Source organism: Agelaius phoeniceus, chromosome 5, assembly GCF_051311805.1.
Source record: "Agelaius phoeniceus isolate bAgePho1 chromosome 5, bAgePho1.hap1, whole genome shotgun sequence".
Taxonomy (NCBI): domain Eukaryota; kingdom Metazoa; phylum Chordata; class Aves; order Passeriformes; family Icteridae; genus Agelaius; species Agelaius phoeniceus.
Genome location: NC_135269.1, coordinates 43,493,560 through 43,517,445, shown reverse-complemented (window position 1 = coordinate 43,517,445; position 23,886 = coordinate 43,493,560). Strand labels below are relative to the sequence as shown.

At 35.7% G+C, this 23,886-nt stretch overlaps 1 protein-coding gene across 1 annotated transcript in view; it reads left to right on the top strand.

Annotated features, from left to right (window-relative positions):
• Nucleotides 1-23,886, top strand: part of ARID2 (AT-rich interaction domain 2) — a 93,518-nt gene that overhangs the window by 51,495 nt on the left and 18,137 nt on the right. The window contains exons 4-15 of the mRNA XM_054631329.2: nt 2,085-2,218; nt 2,981-3,199; nt 6,131-6,198; nt 10,989-11,055; nt 11,140-11,390; nt 12,503-12,599; nt 12,680-12,889; nt 13,247-13,414; nt 14,453-14,528; nt 16,716-16,850; nt 17,308-17,507; nt 17,877-20,710. Of these exons, the coding sequence (XP_054487304.2) occupies nt 2,085-2,218; nt 2,981-3,199; nt 6,131-6,198; nt 10,989-11,055; nt 11,140-11,390; nt 12,503-12,599; nt 12,680-12,889; nt 13,247-13,414; nt 14,453-14,528; nt 16,716-16,850; nt 17,308-17,507; nt 17,877-20,710 (4,459 nt within the window). The remainder of the gene's footprint in view (nt 1-2,084; nt 2,219-2,980; nt 3,200-6,130; nt 6,199-10,988; nt 11,056-11,139; nt 11,391-12,502; nt 12,600-12,679; nt 12,890-13,246; nt 13,415-14,452; nt 14,529-16,715; nt 16,851-17,307; nt 17,508-17,876; nt 20,711-23,886) is intronic.

The window sequence follows — 23,886 nt, the reverse complement described above, 5'->3', positions numbered from 1 at the left end:
CTAAATAGATGTTCAGTCTTGGTAGAATGGACAAGTCCAGAATAATTTGCAGATTGAGTACCATATGTGTTTCTGTATAGGTATTTTTACTTCATCTTATTAAATGTTTCTATGAAATTTTATTTCAATAATGAAACAGTTTTAAGCTCAAGCTTTGACTCAGACCAGCAAATACAAGGAAATTAGCTCTAGCCCCAGCTTTTACTAGACAAGCTACAGCAGTGTAGCTTCTGCCAGTGTAGAAACGGTACATGTGGCATCCTTGGCTATGTACTCCTGCACCAGAGCTAGTATTCATCTGACCCCTGCTCAGTTTGCAAAATGCCTGGAAAGCCAATGTAGAATCCTCCTACTTTTCTGAATGAGCTCTCTGAAGAGTGAGTGATGGGACAGAAAAAGGGAAGGTCAACTGCTCTTTCTGGTCTTGACCATAAATGCACAGGCTCTGTTAATTAAAATGGATTGGATTGAAGATTTGATTCATCTGGATATAAGATGTAAGCTAAAAGAGAGAAGTGGGATAAAAGGGTAAGGAAATGTAGGGGAAGAGAAAATTTAGGGTTTAGATTTTAGAACATGGTTGAGCTATGACTTTAAAAACTGATAAACAGTTTTAGAAGGTTTTGCTTTCTGTGCAGATACTTGGTTGAAGTTTAACTCACATAAATGAGTATTTTTAGTTTAAAGATAAAAGCAACCATATTTAAGTGTAATTTTTTAGTCTTTTAAAAAGCCTAAGAGCAAATGACTTGCAGGGAAGATTTTTGCTTAACTGACTCAAGAGTTTATGTAATAAGGAGGGGACTATACCAGTGGTTCATGTAACAATAGCATATGTAGTACTTGGAATATCCTGAACTCTAGTCAGACATGAATGGTATTTGCATGTGATACAGTACAGCATCATTTGCCTTATTAGCTCTGATGTCTTTCATTTCTTCTGAAATGTGCCCTTTTCTTAAGAAAAAATTGTTTGCTAACACATTAAAGGTATGGTTATGTCATTGGTACCTCACTTCATGAAATAATTACTAATTTAATGAATGGGAAATATTCCTCAGAGGTCAGTGGGAATGCTATTTCATTAAAATCTCTCTGATTTACCATGAGTTAATTACTTCAGTGTCTACTGACAAACATTATACAAAAGCTTACTCATATAGTAAATATTTTAGCATATACAAAGTGAAATATGAATGTTTTAAATTATTTTCTGATTTTACAGTATTATTATTTTATTGACCTGGTATTGTCATTTTTCAGCACAGTTAAAATCTGTATATTTAGGCAGCTTTGATCTTGACTTAATTTCATGAAGGATTTTCAACTACATATCACTGTGAAGTTAATGCTACAGTGGGTATTTTAAATTGACTTTATATACTGGAGTGTAGAAAGTTCTGTAAGTTACATTTCTAATACTAAATTGACTGTCATTGAGGTAATTAATTTATCAAGCTGCTTGACTGTTTACTTTTTGTATATATAGGTTCTGTGCTTAAAGTCCATTTTTTGTACAGTACATCAACTTTTTTTTTTTCTTAATGGGTTCAAAGGGATTTCTAGTGGTTACTAGCTGCAGTTATGGCTCTCAAGTTCCTGAATTGCTGCCCTGAAGTCTCTTACTCTTGTGTAGTTGTTAAGACCTAGTGTACAGTTTCTCTTTAAACAAGGCAAAAAGATATAAGTATTTTTTCTGGACTTGACCTTGGTATTGGTATTGTATATCTATTGGTAGAGAGTACAGAGTAGTTTTTATGATGCTTTCACCTGCAGACTTATTTTGAGTAGCAAAAGTTGATTTGGGAAAAACAGGCTTAGTCACAAAGGGGAGCAATTTGATGCAATTTATCTAAGTATCATTTTTGAAAAATGTGAAAAAATTGGTATATAAAGGAGTAATTACGCATATCTACATTTCTCTGTCACCTGTTGTCAGTCTGACTCAGCATTTGTTTTTCAGCATTTTGATTATTGTTTCCAGTAAATCTTTGTGTTTCTAGATTGCTTCCTTTGGAAGTTCTGCTTTTGGAATAAAAGATTTAGCTGCACTAAAACCACTTTTTTTTATAATTTTATTTCAGTTATCTAGAAAAGTATGAAAAAGTCCATCATTTTGGAGAGGAGGATGATGAGGTACAACCAGGCAATCCAAAGCCACAACTTCCTATTGGTGCAATTCCAACTTCCTATAACTACCAGCAACACAGCGTGTCAGGTAAATTCTTGAGAGTGAAAGTGCTGTTTCCTTCTTGTATGTGGGTGCATTTTTGGTTTCTTTTTTTTTTTTTGACAGGCTACAGAAATAGTGCATAGATAAATTTGCAATAGCATTAAAACCGTCAAATCTGTAGGACAGTCAAATGATTAGTTTAATACGCTCAAAAACCTTTCCACTGTGAACCAGAACAAAACAAATATTAAAATCCATGAGCTATTTCTCCTCTTTACAAATATTATCCTTGCTAATTAGTAGAGCTTTGTAGTTACTCGTCTTGAAAAAAATTACCTTGAAAATTTGCACTGTGTTTCTTTCAATCTCTAATTTCTCCACAGAGTCAAATACCTGAATTGAGCCTACAATTAGTTAAGCTTTAAATCAGAAGCTGGTGGGCTTTGTGGAATGGAAGTGTAGTTTGTTGTGTAGAAATTGACTTCAAATTGTATTACAATTCCATTCTGCATTAATTAAAGCTTCTGTTTTGTAAGCTTTTCTTTGGGAGAACATGCTACATTGTTGCATTCTGGACCTGGCAGAAGAATTGATATGTAACTAGAAAGGTACACAGCAAAATGAAATGTGTTCCATGTTTTTGCCAGACAAAAAATACATTGAATACTATGAAAACTTGTTTAAAACTGCAATAATTTATAAACAAACTTTTCCCAAATTCTTACTTACAGTAATATTGCTTTATATATCATTTCAAGATTGAGTGTAGCTGTGAAAATGTTGTTGATTGTGGTTTTTTTTTTTTAGATTATCTTCGTCAAAGCTATGGGCTGTCTATGGACTTAAACTCACCAAATGACTATAATAAGTTGGTGCTTTCACTGTTATCTGGACTCCCAAATGAAGTGGACTTTGCAATTAATGTGTGTACTCTTCTTTCAAATGAAAGCAAGCATGTTATGCAGCTTGAAAAGGACCCTAAAATCATCACTTTACTGCTTGCAAATGCTGGGGTGTTTGATGACAGTAAGTATATAGCAACATTTTTGCAACAGAAAGCATCCATACCTGTTGTAGCATCTTTCACAACTCATGATAATTAAAATGTTAATAACTTACTTCACAGTAATATATCTAGTTTTTCCTCTTTATCTTGTCTATGATTACAGGTTTTATCAGATGTAACAAATACCTTTTAAGTTAGAAATCTTAAAAATCTATTTAACAGGTTAGTGAAATGTAAGAATTAATTTTTTGATAGTGAAGTTCAGTTGTTCAGGATGCTAAATTTACAGCACTGGATTTCCATCTCTTTGTGTAGTGTATTACTGTTTCCTTTTGAATTTGTAGGACCATGCTGAGTTTCCGTAATTCTTTTTTAATGGCAATACATATTTAAAATTTAAGTCAAGGTTGTCTGAAAACAATGACATGCTAACATTTTTGTCCTGATACTTCACTACATTTTTAACTGCAGTGAAATTCAGGTTTTAAAACTCAGGGGAGAAAAGTCTTTTTCAGATTTTCAGAATTACTTAATATGCTAGCACATAAATTTTAAATGAGAGTTGATACCTTCAAAATACTAAAGTATATCAGATAAATTCTTCAGATTTTCTTCAGTGTGAAAAAAATGCCTCCATGCCTAATAATTCCTTGTTAATGGCCTCCTGTCAAGAGAGGAGCAAAACATAAATTAACCTAAACCATTGTAAAATCATAACAGCATAGCTTTTATCTTGGGGTGGTGAGGAGGAAGGATTTAACATGTTTATGTACTGAGCTTTTTTAGTTTGGTTTGGTTTTAATGTTTTGTTTTGTTGTTTATGTTTGTTTGTTTGTTTGTGAATTTGGGTATTGTTTGTGGGTGGTTTGGTTGGTTGGTTTTGTTGGTTTTTTTGGTTTTGTGGGGTTTTTTGGTTGGTTGGTTGTTGGTTGGTTTTTTAATACTGAAATTCAGAAATAACTTCCAGAAAAAATTGCTCAAATGAGCCTTTTCAGCCGAGCATAATTAAGTCTGATACTGTAGATGATCATATCTGTTTGAGTAGAAATCTCCTTTGCATGTGTAAGCACAAACATAGTATGGGATGTCAAAGATTCTGATTTAAAATGCTGGGGAAGAACCAGTGTTCGCCGTTGTATATGGTTTAGTTGGGTTTTTTTATGTAAAAATTGGCATTTTTACATAAGGATTTGTAGCTTTCCCATTCTCCCCCCAGTATTGCATTAGTGTCCTCCAGCTTCTCTCTTGCTTTTTCTACAAATTTTCTGAAAAATTTGTACATTTTTCAATGTCCTTCAGATATGGTTAGAACTTGGTCATTTAGTGTTTGCATCTAGTCCAGGCACAAGAACTTTCAAAGGAAAATATTTGAAAGGAAGCTAAAGGGAAACTTAGTCCTCTGTATGATTCCAGAATGCTTGCTCTCTAAATTTTTGAGGTTACCATCACTCCCACATTCTCTTGGTGAAACTTATATTGATTTAGGAATTTGCAAATAATTTAATTGAATTATGTATTGCTATTTAAGGATTTTTTTTTTATGTTGTAGGGGCAGACAGTGTTTTCTGGAGTTCTTAACTTGAAGAACAGGTTTATTCCATAGCTTGTCTGTTTAGTGTTTTTTGAAAAATATTTGAGGTAAAGCTGGGAGTAATGATGAGCATGTAATAAACTCATTGTTTTCATTTTCTGGGAAAAACTTCATTTTTATATTACATGATTGTGTCTTCTGGATAAATCCAGGGAAATGTCCTAGCAGCATTAGGAGGACTAATTGGGACAAATGGGAGAAAGAAACAGCAGGGGTATATTTACTTATTTTTGAAGCATGGAACTTCAATTTGAAATACTGATGTGGTTTCATAGTAGAAATAATAAAGGTAAATCTGCCAGGTTTCATGCTGAAATAAATGAGTTCTCTAGTTAGTAAATTCAGGCATTATGAAAATCCTACCAGAGTAATGTTAGATGGCAACAAAAAATAGCTGATTAACTTAATTTAATACAGGTTTTAGATTTTTCTTGTCTATAATTAAGGTTTTATAATTGTTATTATTTATAGTGTTTTTAGGGTAATAAAATATGTCATCAGCTTCCCTCCAGTTCCCTCCTAAACTTCAAGATGACAGTTGGATTGCAGGTCATGGGGCAACCCCAAGGGGTTATATAGCATATTCAGCTTGGAGAGCTGCATAAGGCCTTGGATTGGATTCTGTGAATTGAAAGCTGATGTGGAATTGAGATTTGTAGCATTTTGTACAAAATAAGAAAACATGAACCAAAATGTTTAACTGAAATGTGTTATTAGTTCATTACAGAAATATTGCAAGAGAGAGTATTTTTAGATTGATTCAGCATTTGAATCAGATTGACTGAGTCGTAACTGCTTTCAAGGAGTGATGATTACAAAAGCTGTGGTAGTGGCTCAGTCAAACAGCCAAGAACATCTATTACTGGTCTTGGTTAAATATTGAGTTTGAATTGAGCACTGTCAAAATCTTACTACTATTTTTTAGAAAACATGAGTGGGAATTTGTTTAATTACTGCAGTAGTGTTTGTGCTTACACAGTGCACAGGGAAAACAGTTCTTGATGTGAGGCTGAAAACAGACCAGTCAACTTGACTCTTGGAAAAGAACTCTGGAAAAGTTTCCCCTGGAGAAGTTTTTCTCCTGGAAAAGTTTTTTTGTTTTTTTTTTTTTTTTTTTTTTACAGGATTCACAAACTAGGCCTTTCCTTATGAACTCCTTACTTTCAATTTACACTGTAATTTTGCAATAGCTGTTAATTAAATGACAGCAGACATTTCAGCTAGTTTGTGTGGTATTTTTAAGATCAAAAGGAAACACTGGAAGAGTCTATAATGTTCTTGAATCTTTATTTAGTTTGTGGATTAATAAAAAATGTTAATTTTTAAATACTTTACTAAAATATGCTTTTTGTGCTTAAAGCTTTAGGATCATTTTCTGCTGTATTTGGAGAAGAGTGGAAGGAGAAAACTGATAGAGATTTTGTTAAGGTAAATCAAAAATTACTAAAATAATTTTGTACTGCGTGTGGTGGATATCAAATCCTTTAAAAAGATTGAAAGTTCTAAGATACACTAGCATATGTCCTTAAAATTACTCTCAACTTCATTACTTTGATTTAAATATAATAGGACACTATGTCACAGTTGTCTTAAAATGTTGGGATGAGTAGGAAGAAGTGTATTAAGAAAAAAATAGGTATAGGCAAATGAACAAAAGTTATTATGTTTCTTTTTATAAGGAAACTAATGTGTGTGAAGAAAAGGGATGTTGGGCAGCATATTTACCAAGAGGCAACCATGCTGTGTTGGGTTTCGCTTTGAACTGCAATGATCATTAAAGAAACATTCTGAATTATAAAAATTAAGATCACAGCATAAGAAGCTATGAGAAATACTTTAATAGTATTTAATAGTTCTTTAACTTATTTTTGCAGAAGGCTTTTTTAATCTTTCCACTAGAGGGCATGAGCTACTGTGCAAGTAGTGAAATGAAGTAAAAATAGAACTAAAGTTTCTTTGTACAAATGGTTATTTATTCTAGATGAACTTTTTTAGGTGAATAAGAGCATGCATTATAGATGAAAGAGATTGGATATTTCAGCATATTTACTATGACGTGATTTCTTGAATTGAATTACAAGTGATGATTTATGTGGCTAAAATAGAAGAAAACTAGATTAAAATATATTTGGATACCTTATGCTTTTTATTAAATAAAAATGTGAAGAGATAATCTTCAGAGTTCCTCATAAAGGCAGATTTCTGCTCAATTCCATAATTGTTTTCTATACTGAAATATCTTGCCAGTATTACAGAACAATATTTGTTGGGAGGTGTCTCCATTTATATTTTGTTTTATTTTTATGTAACTCAGTTTGAGAACAAGCTGGACCATAGTAGTTTTAGTTAATTGATAAGTATTGTTGAAATACCAGTGTAAAGATTGCCTAATCAAAATTTCCTAAGTAAACTTAAAACCAAGAAAGCTAAGCTCTCATATTTGTGAGTATATGGACTTGAAAATGAGATTCAAGTGTGCCAAAATTAAGTGTAAAAATTTATGTTTCACAATCTTCAAGATTTCCCTTTTCCACTGAAGAAGTATGTCCAGAAGTACTGTAGGTTGTGGGTTGGATAGTGGGTTGGATAGTTTGGTTGATTGGTTTTTTTTGAAGCACTTAGCACTTACGTGTTGATGTCCCACTAAGCTGTCACAGGCTGTTGCTGATCTAGAGCAGCAACAAGCACCATGTCTTGATCTGTAAACATCTGAAATTACACAGTATTCTAATGTATTACATATTGATTATATAAATTTAGGTAATTGTTATAAGGGCAGGTGGTTCTTATAAATGTTTTAACAAAGTTTTAAGTAGAACTCCTGTAACTGCAATAAGGTTTACTAATAAAACACTTGGATGCTCTCCAAGATCTATTTTTAGACATTACAACATATATAGTGCCATTCTGTAGTGAAATACTGCTGACAGCATGGCAGAAATACTCGGAAAGCATGTGAAAAACTTCACATCGCATGTAAAAGTATCTCTAATGCCAGGAATTCAGATTTTTTCAGAGCATCTCACTGCAAGCATTTGTTTGACCTTACTACTGGAAGTAATTTATTTTGTATTGCAGCTGTGGCTATGTCAAAACAGAAGTTGGGGGAAGCATGGGAGCTTCCTGACGTAGGAGAGAGATATTTGGTTGTCAGCACAGATGTTGTGTGTCTGGTTTTGGTATTTGTTTTTAGGTTTTTTTAAATGTGCTTTTGCAGTTTTAAGAAAAAAGAACAGCTGTTAAGTAAGTTACTCCTTTCACTGTTCATATTATTTTTTTTAAAATCTTCATTTATTTGTTTGTTCATTTTGGTGTTAGTGGTGTCTTCCAGTATCACTGTTCTGTCAGTTGAAGGTAAAGATGAAAAGCAATGTGTTTCTTTATACTAAACTTCAAGGGAATCAATTACCTTTCTTTTCTTTTTTCTTTCCCTTCCCCCCCAGTCTTTACTGCATTATATAAGACTGTTTGAAAAATTTATGTTTTTCATTATCTTAAGTGCAGTAGGACATATATATCTTCTCACTTTTTACATAAATTACTTCTAAACTGAATCAAATGTTTTTACTAGTCAGTGAATCTGTTCCATTAATTGTCCAAATTGGAGTATTATTTAAGTTGAACCTGCTGTTGTCTCTTACAGCTATGTTAATTTGTGGCATCCTCCCCTCTTGATTTTTCCTCGAACTCCCAATAAGCTTAAATGTCTAGCAGGAATGACTGTGTGTCCTTACTTAGGGATTGGAACAACTGGCATTTAGGCAGTCATCTTGTATGTCTCCTTGTTAGTTTTGTTGTCCCCATCCCCAAGCTCTGATGGCATCCTGCTCAGATGTTTTCTCCTGTTTTCCCATTTTGACTGTTTCACTTAGCTTTGAATATCCTCATGTTACCAAGGTTCACTTGTGAGTTTGCTTTCAAGAGTGATTTGTTTATATAGTATGTTTATTTTCTGATAGATTTAGCTGTTTTTCCAGGTATTTCTTTCATGTCTCCAGCAGCTACTTAGTGTCTGATGTGTAGTGCATGAGAAATTGCATTACATTTCTTCATGCACCGTTCGTCTCTGTTTACTTCAGTCAAATTATTTGCATTTCACGTTCTTGGACTACTTGAGGCCTCCTCTAGCTGTAGAGCTCCAAAATCCACATACATGCAGTTCTTGTGCCTTACTTACTTCTCTGATTTTCTTCTTTATTTTGTGATTTTTTAAATTTTGTTGCCCAACTTCTTTCTATAAATATAATTTTCTTTTTATTTACTGTGCATTTATCCTCTGAATCTTTCTCAGATAGTGCGCAGAGATCCTTATGCACTTAAACACCTGAAATACTTTTCAAACATCACTTTCCTTGTCTCTCTGTGTCATCTGTCAAGCTGACCTGACTCCAGTTGCTCTCATATTTTTCTTGAACAATAAGTCATCATACCATTGGTGCATTTTGTTTTGTGGACTCACATCTCCATTGCTTTTATGGACAGTCATTTGGTTGATCTTATTTGCAGTGGATTCTGTATAATCCTTTGCATTTTTTTCCAAAGGAGCTTGGGTACTGACAGTGATCAGACTGTGAATGCGAATCAAATTCTTTACCTTTGTCCATTACATCTTAGTATCTGGATGTCATGAAGCTCTGTTTGGTTGCTTCCAGGTTTTAGCTTTGTTTCTATTAGCAGTCCATGATTTAAATAAATATATATATATATATATATATATATATATATAAATAACTAGTGATAAAGTCCATTTCTTTTTCACCATCTTGTTCATTTCTATTAATACGTCATATTAGATTGCAGGTGTCCTTCATAGTAGGGAATAAATAACTGCTTGGGATGCTGGACTGATTTTTTGTTGCCTTTGTGCTATGTATTTTTCAAATTAATTCCCAGAAAGCTTCATTGTTTCTTTCCACTTTTGCTGTTCCTTTGGGGGGGAAAAAAAATTGTCACGTTACACCTGCTCCCTTGTAACAGAATTTTGCCTGCATGCCTTCATCTTCTGTGGCTCTTGGTGATAGCTTCAGTATTAATTACAAAAATCTATTTGTCACAAACAGTAAGAAGTTAAGATTTTTTTCTAGCTGTTCTTGTATTTGCTAAAATGAGGTAATAATCCTTTCTGTGCAAGTAAATCCTCTTTACTAAACAGTACTTGGACGCCATTTAGCAACATTGCAGTGAAAATAAAATTCTTTTCCTTCCAATTTAGAAAATCTGTAGTATTGTATTTGTCAAGAAAATAGTAGTGTCAAGCTTGGTATGAATGCTGTAATTTAGTAATTACATTTGCATAGCAAAATTTCTCCTGCTGTTCAGCTGGTTGTACTTCTCATCCTCCCCTTTTTATCCAGATTTATTGGTGGTTTTATTCTGTGATTATAGTCAAAAGAGGAATGGTATTTCATTAGTGAGTCAAAAAAATGTACAAATTTTTATTAGTCAAAGAAAGGTTTATATCTTTGTTCAGATATACACATTAGAATGCATATATCATTATGTATTTTTATATTATTATACATCACACTATGTATTTTTATTAGTTTGCAAAACTTAATTCCTTGATTAACTCTTGAATTTCAACAGGACTAGCAACAAAACAACCATTTACAGACCAGGCCATAAATTTGTAAAGTAATTTGAATTCCAGCCTGCTGAAGTGTTCTGCTTTGGTTATATTTATAAAGGTTTTTTGTGATAGTGGTGGTTGTTTCTCTCTTTTTAGTGTGTTATGACGAAGTAGGAAACACAGCAGCAGCTTTAAAAAGTCTTTCGAAATAGTAACTTCTTGCAGGAGTCTTAAGATCTGTTGAGAGTGGGAGGAGTCACTTTATTCTGCCTTAGGTAATCACTGTTTGTAGGAGATGAAGGAGGATGGCCTGTACTTTTTTTCCACTTGGAATTGCTGTATTTCTAATGATATATGGAAAACTGCCCCATAGTTGCAGCATGTGCTTCAGCAAAGCACTTCTCTGGTAGTGTTGGTTGATCATGACTGCATACTTCTGGTGCTTGAAGGGAAAAATTTCTTTATATAAAGTATTGAATGTCTTGCCTATCATCACTTCTGGTTACTATCAGATGAATCAAGGTACTAGGAAATTTTAAAGAACAATTATTTTAATATTATTTCAATATTTTAACATAATAGTAATACAAGTAATTAATATTTTAAGAAATAGCCCCTAGAAATTAAGTATTTTTAATTCTTTCTTCAGTTTTGGAAGGATATTGTTGAGGATATTGAAGTTCGTGATCTAATTTCTGACAGAAGCAAATCTCAAGGTGAGACATCTTGACTAATCTTAATACATGCATGTTGGTAAATCGAGCAAAGGAAGGACTAATATATATTTATTTACTTCATAGATATTCCATCAGAAGAATGGATTTGGGAATCCTTATTTCATCCACCTCGCAAATTGGGCATTAATGATATTGAAGGGCAGCGGGTACTTCAGATAGCAGTGATTTTACGAAATCTTTCTTTTGAAGAGGGAAATGTTAAACTTCTGGCAGCTAATCGTACTTGTCTTCGGTTCCTGCTACTCTCTGCTCACAGTCACTTTATTTCTCTACGGCAGTTGGGGCTTGACACACTGGGAAATATTGCAGCAGAGGTAATGTGCTTTCAAACAGAAAAATTCAGATATAAATTGATAAAAGCAGTAGTGTCAATTTTTTTTTTTATTATCATTGGATGGAGAAGGAAATAAATTATTCTCTAAATTTGTAATCAGCATTTTAAAAACAAGTGTTCAGGGCCAAAACTAAAGTACGACTGTATGTGTCCATTTGCTAAAATCGAATCACATGAAGAAGACTGATGATGTAGGGACATAAGAAGATATTCATAAAGTATAATTTTCAGTTTAGTTTCCCAAAGAGAAGAAAGGAATTTGTTAAGTTCTGCAGTCTATATGCTTGCTTCTTCACTTTATAAACCTGTAGTCATAACTTCAAAACAGTGTGTTTAAGAAAGAGGGTTTTATAGGATTTTATGTCCTGTATACTGTACTTTGTGTAAACTAGTCATAGGCCACTGAGTGTGCTGCCAGAATCATGTGAGGCATCTTTTCTTTTATTTTTTGTTTTTTTGAGAGATGTTTGAATGTTATTGTGCACAAAATTATATGGATTTATGGATTTTTATCAGAAGTATATTCAGATAGTCCTTATATTTTAAATATAGCATATAAATTTAAGTAAAATGGATACTAGCCAAGAATAAGATTAGAAGTATTGGTCCACTATTAAATATTGAAAGAAAAGATGATGTTTTTCATTTGCCATGTACCAAACTTAACTTTGGAGTGAGAAAGAATTTTACTTATGTCTGGGATCTCTGGTTGAGAAGCAGAAGTAGAAACAAGAAGTATGACTGGGATAGCATCTGGGAAGGAGTACTTTTTGTTACTCAAGTTCTGGTCTTTGTTGGGTATTAGAATCCGTTTGTGTATACTGTTGACTGCCTGATGAGAAAGTTATTTTCCTTATTCTGAGCACTGCAAAGTGTAAATTAGATTGCTGCTTCAGAGCAGAAAAAAAGGAGGGGACTCAAAATGCTAGGTACAATCAAAAGCTCACATGGTTCAGTTTTTATGAACATGAGTGAAATTTATGTATGCTGCACTTAAACCCTTCTGAGCCTTATATTTTGATAAGCAAATTGAGTATTTGAGCCATTAGCACTATGTGGATAGTGTTAGTAATTCTTTTTCTTTCTCCTCAGCTTCTTTTGGATCCTGTTGATTTCAAAACTACTCATCTAATGTTCCACACTGTTACAAAATGCCTCATGTCAAGGGATAGATTTTTAAAAATGAGAGGTAAGATGTCTAGCTATTCTTGTTTTTGTATCAGAATTACAATTATTGCTGTTTAAAACTATTTTGTATTTGTTCTTCAGGCATGGAAATCTTGGCAAATCTTTGTAAGGCTGAAGATAATGGTGTCTTAATTTGTGAATATGTGGATCAAGAATCCTATAAAGAGATCATATGTCATCTCACACTACCAGATGTGCTGCTTGTAATCTCAGCACTTGAGGTGCTATACATGCTCACAGAAATGGGAGAAGTGGCCTGCTCAAAGATTGCTAAAGTAGAGAAGAGCATAGGTAAGGGAGAAGCAAAATCTATTTCTTCTCTCGCTTAAGTAAGAAAAAAGGCTTAACTACTGACCATAACATATTCTTAAGACTGTGGCTTGCTTGTGTGTGTGTGAGAGCACACAGCATGGGGATGGAATTTTCTAAATCTATTCATTGTGTCCTCAAGGAATTGATGATGCTAAAAATTCTAAATTTTTTTTAATGCCACAAAATGTGTTTAAAAAAAGCTAAAAAAACCCTACAGAAGCATGCAAAGGCTTGTTCCCTTTCAGCACATGGCAATTTTAAAGCAAATCAGTATGTTCCAACAACATTTGTCTTGTTGTCCTAATGTCATTGTTGGTTTTACATTCAATACTTTAGATACATTAGTATGTCTGGTTTCTATGGACATCCAGATGTTTGGACCTGATGCTCTTACTGCTGTAAAGCTCATTGAACATCAGTGTGTTAGCCAGCAAGGAATACTTGATGTCAGACCACAGGTAATGGATCATGGTTCTTCACAGGCTCATGCAACAGGTGTCCCAGGTGAGTATCACTACAAGAGAACACACTGTTGTATAAAATTTCCCATATGATCTATTATTTTTATCTTCTCTAGATTTCTGATCAGTTTGCATAAATAAGTGTAACGTTGTGCATAACATATATCTTTTTCAAACACTCATGAAGAAAATACACTATGTTAGCCAAAGCTATGTTAGCCAAAATTGTTGTGAAACAAGCTTTGAAAGAATTTTAATGTTTTTCAGTTGCTAATCTGAAAATTCTCTGAAAATGACACACATTGCTTATTTTAACTTGTTCACTGGAAAGAAAAAGTACCTATTCTAGATTGTTCCCACAATTTTCAGAGAAGTAGAGGTCCATTTTATGTTATTTTTTACACTGGGTATTATTGCGCAGTAACAAAGTATTTGGTAGAATTGCAGAGATGAGATGAGATAGACACACTCTTGAAGGTTCTGAACAGTTTCTTGTTATGTGAACCAAATTGTAACTATTCTTAGAAAGTTACTGAGAAACAACCATTGGAGCAGACTGGTTGGCATGTCTAAGCATGCTGTTTTTGGAATGGGTGTAGATACCACAGCAAAAAATGGCTGGGAGAGAATGTAACTGAGGGGGTGAATCAGAGTGAATAGGATGAACTGATGTGGCATTGCTACAAGATCCTTTGCATTATATTTGCATCCACTTAAGAGCTGGAAAAACAATTGCTGTGTATTTGTGCCTGGTTTGGTGGAGTATTGTGCCACTTTAAAATCATGCTCAGTACTGTAAAGTGCTGAGATGACGATCATGGATCTGGAAGCAGCCGTTCACTGGGTGCGCTCCTGGTGATTGCACTTTAGCAATGACTCTGGCCCTGGCAAGCCCTGCTTCACTTTGGTAAACTGTAGTGCAGCTCTGTAGTCTGCAGTGGGCACCTTTTTGACTTGCCTTAGCTGGAGACATCCTTACTTACAAACATGTACCTGTGGTTGTCATGAAGTGCTTCATTCAGGAGGACAAAAACATTCCAGCAAGTTTTGTTTATTTTTTTTCTCTCCATGTTCTCTACAGCCTCTAGGACAGCACCACATGTTGCTCCACCTCCAGGAATAGTAGAGATAGACAGCGAGAAATTTGCATGTCAATGGTAAGTGTATAGTTCTTTTCAAATACATTAATGAAAAAGAAAAACAAAGAAAAATACTGAATTCACATGTCACAGAATTTTCCAGTTTGCTTGTCTTTACTGTTACACTGATTTTTCTGTGTAAACCAAATCCACTCTGTCATTGCTATGAAGAAGTCTGAAAGCAAAAACTTAACCAGACTATTCAGTCTTTGCCTGTTGATTCATGAAGTTAGTTGTTTTGTCTCTTAGGACAGAATTTGATTTGATTTTTAACTCTGATCTTGATTTAATTTATTTTTTAAATTGTCAAGGAGTGTTATCTGTTTCACAGGTATTTTTATCTGGTAATGTGTTGCTTTATTACTGAATCAGTATAAAAGTAATTATCAAATTATGAAGCTAAAGCCCTGCAAAACTCTTACATGATCATTCTGAACCTCAGGTTAAAAAAGATCAAAGTCTTTTCCATTCATATTCTCTTGCTTTCAACTAATATTATTGTCAGATATTTAGAGAGAAACTGTCTGTCCTGTGGTTCTCATGTAGACTGCAGCTGATCTTTCTGAGCTCTTTGTCTTACATAAATCAACTCACATTCCAAGTATTTGTATTAAGTAGTTCCTGATGGGCCTTTCACCTCTGCTGCTTCACAGCTCTTAGGTTCATCTTGTCACTGAGGAGACAAGCACCTTCCAGTTAAAGTGGATGGAATTTACAAAGCTTAGTGTTTTGGGTTATCATGAGGTTATACTTCCAGCAGAGCTTTGGCTGTATGAAGGGAAATATTGCAACTTTTTGTGGTCAGCTGATGTTACCATGCTTCTCTTTGCACACTACAAAGTATTATCAACCATAATAATTAACTGCTGAAAGATTGAGAAATTTCATATTTAGGCATTTCAACAGGGATGCCTGGAACAAGACTTTGTCTACAGATCACATTAGCAAACTTAGATAAATGTACATTTTCATGGTATGCTTTAGTCATTACTTCCTACTTAGAGAAATGGGTAAATGAGTAACTCATAGCAGTAGAATTCAGTTCCATCTCTTGAAAGCAGCAAAAAACTCAAGGTATTTAAACTGACCTTCCTGGATGTATTACTAGCCACCTTAGATTCAGTAGGAGGTGTAAGTGCAGTGACAGTAAAGTAGTGATCACAGATCACATTTCACAATTTTAGGTCCTGAACATCTCCTATTTGCTGGTACCAGTGTTAGTGTGTCAACCTAAAATGACGTATCCAACTGGATAGTCACTTGTTCAATGTGCCAAATTTAATTAATACATAAGCTTTCTGTTAATATAATCTCTGGTTTTGTAATAATAAAATTCTAACAACTGCAGGAGAAATGGTACTTACTCTTTATGAGAGAACACAATTTAAAGAATGTCATCATAGGCTTTTCATGCAGTTAGATTTGGAGTGTAGGGCTCTACAAAGAAGAACACAGCATAGTTTTACAGAGTGATAGCGCCATGTAATAAATGTTAACAACTAAAATATTTCTTTTATTTTCATGCCAGTATTTGGGCACTGAGTGTGAGTTCTTACTTGCCTCTGCTGCTGGGGATTAACAATTCCTTTGTCTCTGGGTTGGAGTAGTGGATCTAAGAGAAATAAAATTAAACTGATAGATGTTTCCTTTTCTCACAGCTTCCTGTGAGGTTAGAGGTTAGATGGTCTGTGGACTTGTGTAGAGCCTGTAGGAGATATGAATACTTTTCACTGCTAAGTGAATATTAGATGTTCAGCAAACATTGACTTACAATAAAAATGTGTGATGAAGAATTAGTTAGCTTTCAGCCCATCTTTTGTGAAAGTAGAATCATTGAGGAATCAGAATAGAGCTGTATGGAGGAGATAGCAAGAAACCATGGATTCTCATTTGTTTTTGCAGAATATAAAATAAAAAGGCATAGGTAGAGACAGTTTTGCATAAATAATAAATAATATGTATATAAGTATGTAAATAAGATATTGCATGTAAAACTGACTGTAGGTGTTAGGGGTCCAGTGTGTTAAGTCGTAAGCAGTGAGAAAATGTGGAAGAGGCATCTGACAAAATAATAAACTAAAATGCTGTTTTCCATGTTGTTGGCAGATCTCAGAAGTGTCTGTGATACAAACTGCAATGTTTTAACAACCCCTTTAAAAATACTCTCTCCATATTTTGTTTCATAGTTTATTTTTTCTTCCTCAGGTTGAATGCCCACTTTGAAGTGAACCTTGATTGCTCAGTCTCTCGAGCAGAAATGTACTCTGAATACCTCTCTACTTGTAGTAAATTAGCTCGAGGTGGAATCCTAACATCAACTGGATTTTATAAATGCCTGCGGTAAGACAAGAATTTGTGCAGCAATAAAGAAACAATTGTATGTTCTCAAAACTAACCGGTAGTTTAAATTTCTTTGAGAAAATATCTACTGGGTTGAAAGACATCCACTTTTGGAATTTAAATTGAAACAAATGTTTAGAGTTTGTTTAATTTTATTTCATTATATTTCAAGATCTTTGAATGGGTTCCTTTTCTGCTTCTAGTCCTTCTAATTCTTTCTGAAGTAGATTTTTGAGATTTTGTAATTTTCACTTAGGTTCTATGACATCTCGGCCATCTGGGGGACCTGCTAGTCTCAATGATAAGCACTCACATGATATTGGAAAATCTTGCTTTGTTGTAAAGATGCAGGCATTCCTTCTATTACTCCTCACACAAGAGCGGTTAGGTAAAAGAAAAACATTTTGAGAGTTGAGTTACTGCGTTTATTAACATGGATTTATGTTGTGTTTGGCAGAACCGTCTTTCCAAATCATACAGTGAAGAGAGTAGAAGATCCAAGTAACAATGGTCAAGCACATATACATGTGGTAGGAGTGAAGAGGAGAGCTATACCACTTCCCATTCAGATGTACTATCAGCAGCCACCAACTTCGTCTACCCCAGTTGTCCGGGTTGATTCAATTCCTGATGTGTCTTCGTCTCCTTTGCCAGCAGGTTTTTAACTTAATTATGTATAAAGTATTTTGCATTGATCCTGAAACCATAAGAAAAACCAGAAGGTTTTGAGCATAGCTTGTAAGTGTTAGAAGTTGAGGCCGCATGTTTAGAATTTATTCAGTAATGTTGGGAATAGTATTGCAGTATTTCCTTGCATGCCATTCTAGTCTTTGACATGTAACCCATAAGCTTTCCAGTCAGCAGACAAGCCATTGTTGCTGTGTCATTAATTCAGACTCTGTAGAGCTGAGAAAAGAAATTCTGCTTCAGGCAGAATTGCAATTTCAGATCTTGGGTTTTTAAAAATTTGTTAATGTGTTTGAAGTTATCTCTGCTTCCAATCTTTTACTGTGTTTATTTCAACAGGAATCCCGCATGGGCTACCAGGTGTAGGAAATCACTATCAGAGGACCCCTATTAACCAGTCTTCAACTTTGACAGCAACACAGATGTCTTTTCCAATTCAAGGTGTTCACACTGTGGCACAGACTGTTTCTAGAATTCCACAAAATCCTTCTATTCATACACAACAGAATGCTCCAATGACTGTTATACAGAATAAAGGTCCAATATCCTGTGAAGTAGTGAAGGCTGCAGTAATACAGAGCTCTGTTCCTCAGTCTGCAGTTCCTGTTCCTATTGCAGTAGGAGGAGCTTCTAATCAAAATCACAGCACCACAGGCCAGCAGCCATCTGTTACAGTTGTGAGTTCTCAGATGCTTCACCACCAACCTGTAATTCAACAACAGTCCCCACTGCACGCAGTGGTACCAGGACAGATACCTTCAGGCACTCCTGTTACGGTAATTCAGCAAGCTGTACCTCAGGGTCATATATTTGGCAGAGTACAAAACCTACCAGCATGCAGTTCAGCAGTTTCACAGGGTCAACAGCTAATCAGCACATCATCACAACCTGGGCAGACATCATCTCAGCAGTCCTCTGCGGGTAACCAGCAACAAGATACGGTCATCATAGCACCACAGCAGTATGTCACAACCTCTGCATCTAACATTGTTTCTGCCACCACAGTTCAGAATTTCCAAGTAGCAGCTGGGCAGGTGGTTACAATTGCAGGTGTTCAAAACCCACCGACATCTAGAGTAGGGTTTCAGAATATTGCACCAAAGCCTCTGCCGTCTCAGCAAGGTCCACCTGCTGTGGGGCAGCAGCCACAGCAGCAGCCTCCAACACCATCCCAGCAAAGTGTAGTGATAGTAAGCCAGCCAGCTCAGCAAGGTCAGACATATGCACCAGCCATTCATCAAATTGTGCTTGCTAACCCAGCTTCTATTCCTGCTGGCCAAACTGTCCAGTTGGCTGGACAGCCGAGCATTACTCCATCATCTTCACCGTCCCCTGGTCCAGTTACAAATAATCAAGTCCCTACAGTTATGTCATCTTCATCTACCACTCCTCAGTCACAAGGACCCCCTCCTACTGTTAGCCAGATGCTTTCTGTAAAGAGGCAGCAGCAGCAGCAACATTCACCAGCATCATCGCAGCAGCAGGTACAGGTACAACAATCGATGCAAATGCAAGTTCAGTCACAGCAAGCTAATACGGGAGTTGGCCAGCCCAACTCTGGTGAGTCTAGCCTGATAAAACAACTGCTTCTTCCAAAAAGAGGCCCCTCAACTCCCGGGGGGAAGCTTATACTCCCAGCTCCACAGATTCCTCCACCTAACAATGCAAGAGCTCCTAGCCCTCAGGTGGTTTATCAGATGGCCAATAACCAGACACCAGGTTTTGGAGTTCAAGGACAGTCTCCAGCTCAGCAGCTGCTAGTTGGACAGCAAAATGTTCAGCTGGTCCCGGGTGCAATCCCGCCCCAAGGGGCAGTGCAAACAGTACCCATTTCTAATTTACAGATATTGCCAGGCCAGTTGATCTCAAACAGCCCAGCAACTATTTTCCAAGGGACTACTGGCAACCAGGTTACGATAACAGTTGTGCCAAATACGAGTTTTGCTACTGCAACTGTGAGTCAGGGAAATGCAACTCAGATAATTGCTCCAGCAGGAATTTCAGTGAGTGGAGCACAGACAGGAGTTGGGCTACAGGTGCAAACCCTTCCAGCTACTCAAGCACCTTCAGCTGGACAATCACCGTGTACTGCTGCTCCCCCATTCAAAGGTGATAAAATAATTTGCCAAAAGGAGGAAGAAGCAAAGGAAGCAACAGGTTTACACATTCATGAACGTAAAATTGAAGTTATGGAGAATCCTTCCTGCAGAAGAGGAGCTGCAAACACCAGCAATGGGGATGCAAAAGAAAATGAAATGCAGGTGGGAAGTCTTTTAAATGGGAGAAAGTATAGTGACTCCAGTCTACCTCCTTCTAACTCAGGGAAAACACAGAATGAGGCCAATCAGTGCTCACAAGTCAGTAATGGGCCATCATTAGAAATGGGTGAGAACGGAGCTCCTGGAAAGCAGAACTTTGAACAAATGGACACACAGGAAATTAAAAGTGATTTGAAGAAGCCCCTAGTTAATGGAATCTGTGATTTTGATAAAGGAGATTGTTCTCATTTGAGCAAAAACATTCCAAATCACAAAACTTCCAATCATGTAGGAAATGGTGAGATATCTTCAGTGGAACAACAAGGGAATTTGGATGCCACGCAGCAAGATACTGCCAAAGGTGATCAAGGGGAAAGAATTTCTAATGGGCCTGTATTAACTTTGAGTAGTTCACCTGTTGTAAGCGGTACACAGGAGGCTGCAAAACTGTTAACCCAGCAACTTAGTGGTACCAACACTGATTTACCTAATGGACCTCTAGCTTCAAGTTTGAATTCAGATGTGCCTCAGCAACGCCCAAGTGTAGTTGTCTCACCACAATCTACAGCCTCTGTTATACAGGGGCATCAAATCATAGCAGTTCCACACTCAGGACCTAGAGTGTCCCAGTCTACCCTGTCCTCCGAAGTTCGGTCTACTAATGGCACAGCAGAATGCAAAACTGCAAAGAGGCCAGCAGAGGATAATGACAGGGAAACTGTTCCAGGAATTCCAAATAAAGTAGGAGTTAGAATTGTTACAATCAGTGACCCCAACAATGCTGGTTGCAGTGCAACTATGGTTGCTGTGCCAGCTGGAGCGGATCCAAGCACTGTAGCGAAAGTAGCAATAGAAAGTGCTGTTCAACAAAAGCAGCAGCATCCAACCACGTATATACAAAGCATGGTCACACAGGTATGTTGCAGTGTTCTTTTTATGTTTATTCTGACTGTGATTCTGACTAATACTGTGAAATAACATGACTGAAAATGGGAGCTTGGTCGATATCTCCTGCATAGTATTTTAGATATTCAGAAAAGGATACTTTCTGTTCTTCCACAGACTAAAGTTTTAACAGTTTACATTCTTTTTCAGTGTCAGTGACAATAGTGGAATTCAGAATTTGTAGCTTGATAATACACAGTGAGGAAAGAACTTCTGCTCACTATTTTCTTCTTTAAAGGATGAACCATTCTGAAAACAACAATGATGTGCTGGATGGTCTTGTAAAAATGTCAGTGTTGTTCTGCATTTTGTTCTCAGTCACTTCAGAGGGGTGAATGTGTTTTTTGGGAGAAAAACACACCTGCATCTGGATGACTGAATCCGGCATTTGAAGTTGGTTCTCAAGGTCTTGCTTTGTGGGTTCACTACAGTTAGGAGAAAGTACTATTTTGTAAATTTGTTGAAATATTTGCATTTATTCATTACAAAATATTCACAATGTTTATCAATAAAACAAGCATTGTTTTGAGGGTTTTTTCTCTGTTTGCCAAGCTTTGGTGAGGGTTTGTTGGGCTTTTTTGTCCCTTGATTGAATTTGTTAAACCTTTTGAAAGTGGTTTCTCCCTAACATTTTACTAGAAATGAGGCATAGACATCAGGAGTATTAATAAGTAAACTAATGATGTCAGAGGTGATTCCATTTCCTAGAATTTCTTTTAGTTTTATACATAGACAGAAAATCGCTCCCCAAAAAACCCATTCCTAACCTGAGTATGAGTAAAGGGAATAGAATGGTAGGTCTGGCAGTTAAGAGTTCTGACAGACCAGAGAGAGGAAGTCCTGAGTGTATGTTAGTACATTTTGACCTTGGATTAACAGGTCTTTTATTTCTTTTTTTTTTTCCTTTTTTTTTTTTGGGTGGGGGTTTGTTTGCCTTTGACAAATTAGAAGGCATAGACATGATGGGCTTATACAGACCTAGAACTCAAAATGTGACAAGTGCTGGTTAGAACTACTTCATTTTCTGTGGCAAGTTAATTTGCTTTTGAAAACTCTTTTGACTTTTCTAGTTGTCAAAAATCGCAGTTAACAGTTAACAAGTTTTTTCCTTTTTTACTTTCTCTGCCTCTTGCTTCTAACGGTGACAATGCACAAACTTAATTCTTAAAATGTATTTGAATGTCTGTAAACTCACTCCTAAATTTTTGCTTGGGTTTTGTTGGGAGATCTGTATTTTTCTGGTATGTTATTTATCTTTGTTCTTAATAGAAATAATTTGATCAAAATTAATAGTGTCTGTTAGCAGCATAGGGACAACATGCTCTATTTTCTGTAGTGCAGATGTATTAGCTGTACCTTGCTTTTTACACTGAATGTCTTTATTACACAGTTTGAATTTCTCTTATAGCTTTGCTAAGGATTTGGCTGAAGTATAAAATGGTGTGGCTGTCTTGAATGGAATAGGTTTATTTATTCCCTCAGTATGTACCTGAAAAGAATTTGCAGTAGTATTTCAAGCAGCTACAATATGAGCAGATTTTAAGAAGGGAGTAATACGTTTAACTATTTCATTTGATTTTGATAATGTATATCATGATACTAGAGGGGGAGGATAGAAAAAAAAAATCTGTGCTGATAGTTACTTCTTTACACTATCCCCAGTATCACTGTAATGAATAGTTACTACATTTTTCATTACTTCTACGAACAGAAATACTGCCTCTTGGGTTTGCCATTTGGTAGAAATGTCTCCCTACCTGAAAGCTTGCTCATTCTGCTGTCTGTAGGATGCCCTTCCTTTTTTCAAAATCACAGAAATATGGGAGAAATGAGTTAATTAGTTTTGAACTTGGTGAGAAATTTATTCATTAACTATTTGCCTTAGCCATATGTTTGTTTATTTACGAATCATGTCTGTCATAATATTGTGAGTACGGACTTAGAGTTGAACCCATTTTAGAGGACTCTGTTCAGATATAGTGAACATCGTAGTTTGGCTTTGGATTTGCAGAGATCTTTGCCACTTGTTTAAAATTAACATCTTGGATTATAAATTCTACCAAATTCACCCTGGCCAGCTCTTTTTCTTTCTCTGAAGTTGCTGAGCAGCTGCAATAGCCATTGCTTTTCTGGAAAAGAAGATGCTAAGTATTTCCAATATTAAGTCTGCTTTTAGAAGTATTTTTAAATTTCCAGAAATGTAGCTGAAGTCTCATGAAGTTGGTGTGAATTTTAGTGATGACTTCATTTAGGATTAGGCCTTGTGTTATCTTCTATTTTCTCCCTCACAGTTTGAGTCTTCCTCATCTGATAAGCAGCTTCCTTACCCCTGACTTTTCTGAAAGGCAGTAGCTGAGAAACAGTTTTTTCACTTGAGCATCTGCATTGTTTTATCCTCTCTGAAGTACTTTAGTATATATTGGCTGTCTTGCAGAAGGAAAAGGGAGAGCATTTTTACTGCAAACATTACAAAATTTATTAGAAATGTAATCCAGTGGAGAAAAACAACAAGGGACAGAGAATGAAGGGATATTAGCTATGGCAAAATTACATAGCTGCTGAAGCTTTTAGTGTGTGATTTCCTGTTTGCTTGTTACTTAACAGCTTGTATTTCAGAGGAGTGTGAAAGGGAGAGAAGAAAAAAATGTAATAAAAGTAAAACCAAACAGGAAGACTGAAAAATGAGGTTCAGGGGGCAGAAAAGGAAGGAGGGTATTGGTTATGCAACTACAGTAGGATTAGCTGTCATGAACTACAGAGAGGAGAAAGGGAAGGTGCTTGAAAATAAGGATGACCAAATAAAGCAGGAGGGGGAATAGCAATCTAAAAACTAAGGAAAGCAAGAAAGCATTAAATAATCCTTAAGGGAATGTAGAAGTTAAGATAAATTTGTTTCCTTATATGAAAGGTACTTTGAAATGGGATGATACAGTGTGCTTGGGGAAAAATGTTAATTTAATTGCCCTATTAAAATTGTATACTGGCTGTTTATGGGATAGCCCATGTAAGTGCCATTAAAAGCCAATTGGACAAAGGTTTCTTTGTGTGTGTATATATATATATACAGGTTTCTTGTGTATATAATCTTTGTATATATATACAGGTGTCTTGTGTATATAATCTGAGATTATTCCCTAATTCCCTAT